Here is a 7,829-nt window from a genome sequence, read left to right as displayed (position 1 = left end):
CTGTTACCCAGGCTGGAGTGCAGTGGCATGATCTTGACTCACTGTAACCTCTTCCTCCTGGGTTCAAACAATTCTCTGCTTTAGCCTCCGGAGTACCTGGCATTACAGGTACCGGTCACCACGCCCAGCTAATTTTTGTATTTTTAGTAGAGACAGGGTTTCCCCATCTTGGTTGGGCTGCTCTTGAGCTCCTAAACCCTGCCTCGGCCTCCTAAAGTGCTGGGATTACAGGCATGAGCCACTCCCCCTGACCTGGTTAAAAAAATTTTTTTTTATGTATAGATATTCTGTTGCACTTTAGGTTCTGGGGTACATGTGCAGAACATGCAGTATTGTTGCATAGGTACATGCATGGCAATGTGGTTTGCTGCATCCATCTCCCTGTCACCTATATCTGGCATTTCCCCCCATGTTATCCCTCCCCAACCTCCCTACTCCCCACTGTCCCTCCCCTATTCCCCCGAACCAGACCCCAGTGTGTGATGCTCCCCTCCCTGTGTCCATGTGTTTTCATTGTTCAACACCTGCCTATGAGTGAGAACATGCGGTGTTTGATTTTCTGTTCTTGTGTTAGTTTGCTGAGGATGATGGTTTCCAGATTTATCCATGTCCCTACAAAGGACACGAACTCATCATTTTTTATGGTTTTTACATTTTTAAATGTTTGGAAGGAGAAATCAGATGAATTCTATTTCAGTGACATGTGAACATAATATAAAACTCAAATATGTGTCCTTAAGTGTTCTCAGAAAATAGCCATGCTTACTTATAAATTATCTGTGGCCGCTTTTGTGCTGCAACAAAAGATTTGAATATTTGGACAGAGTTGAGTAGATACAACAGAGACTATATGATCAAGAAAGCCTAAAATACTTTAGCCCTTTGCAAAAAAAGTTCACTGATCCCTGTAACGGTGTTTATTTTGTATAAATGTATTTCATAGATTAGACCAAGTTGAGAGAAATGCATAGTAGTACCCCCTTTAAGACTCCCAGTGAATGCCTGAAACCCCAGAGAATACTGAACCATATATCCTACGATGAAGCATTGGTGCAAAATTATTGTCACTCACACTGTGATTATGTTGCCAGAACACAGGCAGATATTTTTTGTTTTTGGGAGGCTGTGGGTTCTTCAGCACTCTGTACAATATACCTGACTTTATCATATGGCCTACAACATTGCCTCATAGTACCGGAGTTAAGCTGTCCTTTCACGTTTTATGCCCTGGTGCATTTTTATGAATTAGTATGTACTTTCCTTACCTGAGCATTATTAATAGTCTCTGAAATATTTAACTATGATACTATAGCAGAACTTTAGAAACAATATTAATATCTACTAATAGAGGAATGGTTAAATTAAAATATTTTTTGGAACACAATTGACTGTTGGTAACTGATACTACAGAAAGCAAAACCGTGGATAAAGGGGGACTGCTATGTAGTATTTTTGAATAAGTGGTATCAGACAGAATAGCAGACTCTAGGCTTGCCAGTAACTGTCCACTTTATAGCATTGTCATGAGATACATATGAGATGATGTAATTCATGTAGTACATGAAACTAGTAGTCTTCTGGCAATAGATACATTTTGTTAGATTAAATGTAGTGTTACTGAACCTTTGTAAACTGTTGTTTGTTTGCAAATAATGTTTATAGTTGCAGATCTGACATCAGTAAGGTCCATGTTTGTAATTGGTTTTCTAGTCATTTGATCTCTTTTTGAACAAATGGATTCATCTGTTCACAGTAGTTCTCTTGATGCTGTGCTTGTATTACCTGGAAAACTGTCTTAGGCTGCGGTAGGGCAGTGGAGTTAAAGTTTTAGGGACTTCCAGAATTAATAATAATATCATGATTTTATTAATGGGAGTGCTCTAATCTGTGAGATAATCAGCCATAAATTTTTAAAAGCTTATTTACACCTTATTTCCTCCCAATAATTTGATGTAGATTACCAAATTAGGAGCACAAATAAAATGATGGAAAGTCAAAACAATTAGGAGGTAAGTAGATGTGCTAGGATTCTAAAATAATTTATATGTTGTATTTTAATTCAACAGTTGTCTCTGAATTTTCTGGGAACTGAAATTGTGTCCTGTGATTTTATAATTGTATGATAAAAAAATCTTTACAAATTTATTTTGCCCCTTTTGCCCACTTATACTGTAATCTCACCAAAGTGATGTTACAGGTATGTTTATATTATTATTTGCATCTATTAAAGTATAAAGTATCAATTTCTGTCTGTACAGAAACTTTGATACTAAGGCAGAAGTTCTTACATAAAAGCACAAGTTGAAATGACAGCCGATTGCCATATTTGGCAGTAGTGTTCTCCAGATAGCAGCAAGGCCTGTTAAGCAGGGGAAATGCTTACATTTTACTCTGTGGAAAAAGCTATCCTAAGATCCTCTACCCTAATTTTCTCAAACATCTTTGGAGCATTTATGTAAAAAGAAAGTAATACAATAAACCTCCATGTTTCTACAAATTTACATTGTCTTTAGGAAAAAAAGTATTGCAGCTGAATTATTCTTATAATTCAACCAATACTATCCACCCTCATCCCCAATAGCTGTACATTTTTATTACTTGTAAATGGTTTTCAAATAGTTGTTGATAGATGATCACATTATAGCATTTATTGACTCATATTTCTGGATCTTTTTTTACAGTTAAATCGTCGATCTGAAATTGTCGCTACAAGTTCTGGCGAATTCATCTTGAAGACATATGTAAGACGAACCAAGTCTGAAAGTTTTAAAACTTTGAAAGGCAACCCAATTGGACTTAACATGTTGAGCAACAGTAAGAAACTGAGGTATAGGCACTTCACCACACATTCCTACAGAAAAGATAAAGGAAGAGTTTGACTCCAAAAACTTTGAAGCTAATAGGCCCAACCTGTACCTTTTCTTCTGAATTTGTTAATAGGTCCAAGAGGTGCTGTGGTCCCAGTATATGGATTCTTTGCTTTGAATCTTAGGAGTAGGATTGATTGCATTGTCTTTTGTTTCTGAATAAAACATTGCAAGAAATAGTTTGTTAGGGTGGGATCTCATGATTTTGCTTTCATACATTTAGTAGAATCTCAGTCATAACATTTGAAGAAGCACAGTAGAGTGGTGTGGTCATGTCTACTTTAGGAAATACTATCAGGATTATCTCAATAGGGGACTTAAAATTTCTTATTCCTCCTTTTTTTCAGATATAACCCACCTTTCCTACTGGTTACCATAGTGAACCACTGTTACTGGTAGGATTGGGTATCAGTAGCAACTCAGAAATAGGGTTGTAAGTCATTGTTTTATTTCTGCTGTCTGAATTTATACATAAACAAGTGAAGTACATAAAGGCTCAGTAACTTTCTAGTCAATGGCAAAATCAGAAATAGTATTTAGGACTCCTGATTTTATTTTACTGTTCTGCTTTATTTTTAAAATTTTGTGGGGACAGAGTCTTGCTCCATCACCTAGGCTGGAATGCAGTGGCACAGTCTCACTCACTGCAACCTCTGCCTCTGGAGTTCAAGTGATTCTCCTACCTCAGCCTCCCGAGTAGCTGGGATTACAGGTGCCAGCCATCACGCCCAGCTAATTTTTGTACTTTTTAATAGAGACGGGTTTTACCATGTTGGTCAGGCTAGTCTCAAACTCCTGACCTGAGGTGATCTGCTGTTCTTAAAATTTTCCTTAATTGGATTGGAAACATTTGAAAGACAAATTCAGGAAATGGAAAACCCCTAATAGACAATTGAGTTTATCCATAAATAATTTTTTTTTATTGGTAAAGGTTTTTGTGTACGTGTTCAGATTTGAAAGGATTTATTTTATAAATGTGTATATAATTTTTCCATGTTCCAATTATTTTTTGTTTCTTGAATCTGCAGTGAGAATACACAAAATACATCATTATGTTCTGGAACTGTAGTTCATGGTAGACGTTTTCATCATGCTCATGCACAGATACCAGTAGTAAAAACAGCAGCTCAAAGGTAAGAATTCTAATTGTCTTTTGTTATTTTGTTAAAATATACATGGCATCCTTTTCAATAGTTTTACTTTTTTAACCATTTTTTTCTCTGCGAAACCTGACTATTTTCACTGTCTATAAACAGATATGTCTCTGAACTAATTCATGGCATGAAATTATACGATTTTATGTCTGCTTATGAATAATCACATTCTGTAAATAGAGAATTTTTCAATAAGACCCATTCTGTTGCATTATAATCCAGAGAATCTAACGTGATGTTGAAATTAAACTGATTTACAATATTGACCTTACAGTGTTTGACTGAGATATCTTCAGTTGGTAGTTTAGCTCTGAAGAGTAAAATTACAGTTAATACCATACTTTATAAGCCTTATAAGAGTTCATAGCATCAAAAAAAGTCACATTGGTTTTAAATGTTGGAGAAAATGTTATTTTTGTAGTTTTAGTTAGATTTAGGTGTTCTCATTGATCTTGAAAGTACTGCTTGACTCAAAGTAATAAAAGTAGCATTTGGAGAACCATTTTGGGAATGTTACATCCACTTTAAGTTGACTGAAATTCTTAGGCTCAAAGAGTTAAATAATGTGTTTATTGCATTATAAACCATTTCTTATAACTAGTAAAATTTAAAGATTTGGCATATATTTTATATGCTGGTATTCATTTTTTTTAAATGTCAAATCTGGACTGCTCCTCTTGCTATATTTTTCTGTTTATGTAGATGTGCTATCACATAGATCTTTTACTTAAAAACATTAAGTAACCTCACGCTTTATGGTAAACCAGCCTTTTCTTGGCCTTAAATATATTATTGTATTATAGTGTTCACATAAGGTACTTGAGAAATTTAAAAGGACAGAGAAATTACTGTGCATACCAAAAATTGGCTTACTCTACTGCAAAGTACACAAATCAAGCTCTCTGGCCTACATGTGGCAAAAACATGACAATAAATAATAAAAGGAGAGTAATTAGGGGAGAGAAAAAGAGTAGACACTTTCTTATGTGTTCATCATACCAATAGAAACCATTGCTGATAAAGATGTCTTAATATTCTGATAATGTAGTCTGTTTGAAATACTAATTTAAACCTTATAATCAATCTAAGTGATTGATTTACAACCAAAATTATTAATTTATTTTTGCTTTTGAAGTTATCTGTTAGTTTCGAATTGCTGGTGACCTATTCTCCATTCCTCATTTCCTCATTGGTAATGTTAAAAAAAAAACTGTTAACGGTCTGGAAATTGGGTTGTGATTTTTTATTTTTTATTTTCTATTTTCTGTTTTCACATAGAAATAGCAGTCTTCATTTAGGAGCGATTTGGTCTCAACGCCTATAATATTTTGCATGTTTATCATTGCTCATTTACATAAAAGATTAGATTCAGTTAATATGAACTAGTATATACTAGTAAAATGTTTCTTTTTTTTTTTTGAGACGGAGTTTCGCTCTTGTTACCCAGGCTGGAGTGCAATGGACCAATCTCAGCTCACCGCAACCTCCGCCTCCTGGGCTCAGGCAATTCTCCTGCCTCAGCCTCCTGAGTTGCTGGGATTACAGGCACGTGCCACCATGCCCAGCTAATTTTTTGTATTTTTAGTAGAGATGGGGTTTCACCATGTTGACCAGGATGGTCTCGATCTCTTGACTTTGTGATCCACCCATCTCGGCCTCCCAAAGTGCTGGGATTACAGGCTTGAGCCACCGCACCCGACCAGTAAAATGTTTCTTTAAAAACCACCTGAATTAATTTGTTTTTAAGAAGTAATCCTGACTGAAAATACCTTAAGAATGATTAGGGGCAGTAAAGAAAACTGTAGAATCCTGTCAGCAGGACAGATTCTATTTACATTTGTCTTTATTAAATGATACTGTATAAGAATAAACATTTCTTATTCCAACTGCAGTATGACTGTCACTAAAAAGATTTTGATGGTCAAAGACAAGTCATTGAGAGTTTTTCAGTTTTATTTCTTCAAAAACATTGAATGATTTTATGCTACATACCAGGCGTAGATGAGGTGCACAGAGATGAATATGATAAAATCCCTACCAGTAAAACGCAAGTTTGATTGCCGTAGAGATTGATTAGGGTGCAGAAAGACAAGTAAACAAATGATTACATGCATTGTTAGGGCAGCAGTAGAGATGTACAAATTATGTGTAATAAAACTACAGACAAGGGAACAGGAAAGAATTTATAAGAGAAACATTAAAAGAGTTTCTGAGTGTACCAGGTAGAAGAGGATACTGCATGCAGTAGGAATCACATCTTCAAAGGCACGAAAGTTTTACCTAAGATCATTGCTTCCAAGGATTTAGCACAATTGTTAGATCTCAGGTGAGGGTAAATACATTGGCCTTTACAGCTTCTCCTAAATTTTCTTGTTTTCTCAAGTCTTTATTTTATTTTTTTTTTAATTATAGAGAGGGCTTTGCTCTGTTGCCCAGGCTGGAGTGTGGTGGCATAATCATAGCTAACTGCAGCCTCAAACTCCTGGGCTCAGGCTGTCCTCCCACCTCAGCCATCTGAGTAGCTAGGACTGCAAGCATGTACCACCTCACCTGGTTAACTTTAAAAAAAGTTTTTTGTAGAGAAGGGCTCTCGCTTTATTGCTTAGGCTGTTCTCCAACTTCAAGCAGTCCTCCTGCCTCAGCCGCCTAAAGTGTTGGGATTACAGGCCTGAGCCACTGCACCTGCCTCAAGTCTTATTTTAATTTGAAATGAAAACAAATGCCATCCATTTGGTAATTCATACACAGTGTATTCTTGGGATGAGTGGTATATCTTGTCTTTTAAGTAAATCAGACCGGCTAAAATCTGAGTAATTCGTTCTTTAGTAATATATGGAAACGAGTGCTTTACACCTTTTTATCTAAACAGAATGAGTGAAGTTTGTTAAAATATCACATTGGATTAGCTAGTCTTTGGGACATAATTAAGGTTCCAATCTATTTTCTTACCGCTATTCCAAATGTTAATTTAATTCATATTTAAAGATAGATTGTTTATACACTAATAGTGATAGGGAAGTATGAAAAAAAAATGCAAAAATTTTAAAGTCTGTAATTTATACCATCCCTTCCCCTAACTTTAATCAGACTTGCTGAAACAACACATTTTATGGATTTATGTTTTACCTACACTTCCACTTTTTTTTTTTTTTTTTACTTTTTATTAAATATAGATAAAAAGACTTATTAGAACCTTATAAGAAATCAATAACCTTGTTTCTTGATTTCTTATGAGGTTCTAGTAAGTCTTTTTATCATCTTTGAAGTCTTTTCCCCCCCTTAGTGGGAAATGGATGTCTATGAAAGCATATATAATCCATAAATAGGAATATGGGATCCTGGAATAAGTAATATTTAATTATTAGTGAAAAGCACGATTTTGAAAGTTGGCTTTTTTTTTTTCTTTGAGATAGAGTCTTGATTGGCCATGCTGGAGTGCAGTGGCATGATCTCCACTCACTGCAACTTCCACCTTATGGGTTCAGGCAATTCTTCTGTCTCAGTCTCCTGAGTGGCTGAAATTATAGGCGTGTACCAACATGTCCAGCTAATTTTTTTTTTTAAAGTAGAGACTTGGTTTCACTGTGTTGGTCAGGCTGGCCTTGAACTCTTTACCTCAAATAATCTGCCTGTCTTGGCCTCCCAAAGTGCTGAGATTACAGGTGTGAGCTACCACACCCAGCCCATTTTGAGAGAATTTTTGAAGTTGTAAATGAGGTCATTGATAGAAGAATTTATCTATTAGTCTTTTTTCTTTTCTTTTCTTTTCTTTTCTTTTCTTTTCTTTTCTTTTCTTTTCTTTTCTTTT

General features: G+C 35.4%; 1 protein-coding gene across 6 annotated transcripts in view; it reads left to right on the top strand.

The window, feature by feature from the left end:
- SENP6 (SUMO specific peptidase 6) overlaps nt 1-7,829 on the top strand; it is a 116,091-nt gene that overhangs the window by 33,206 nt on the left and 75,056 nt on the right. For all 6 annotated transcript variants that reach the window (XM_017506842.2, XM_017506841.2, XM_017506840.2 and 3 more), the window contains 2 exons: nt 2,682-2,827; nt 3,896-4,000. In XM_017506842.2, the coding sequence (XP_017362331.1) occupies nt 2,682-2,827; nt 3,896-4,000 (251 nt within the window). The remainder of the gene's footprint in view (nt 1-2,681; nt 2,828-3,895; nt 4,001-7,829) is intronic.

Source organism: Cebus imitator, unplaced genomic scaffold, assembly GCF_001604975.1.
Source record: "Cebus imitator isolate Cc_AM_T3 unplaced genomic scaffold, Cebus_imitator-1.0 Scaffold363, whole genome shotgun sequence".
In the NCBI taxonomy this organism is placed as follows: Eukaryota; Metazoa; Chordata; class Mammalia; order Primates; family Cebidae; genus Cebus; species Cebus imitator.
The sequence above is the reverse complement of the archived record's forward strand: the minus strand, read 5'-3'. Positions and strand labels throughout refer to the sequence as shown.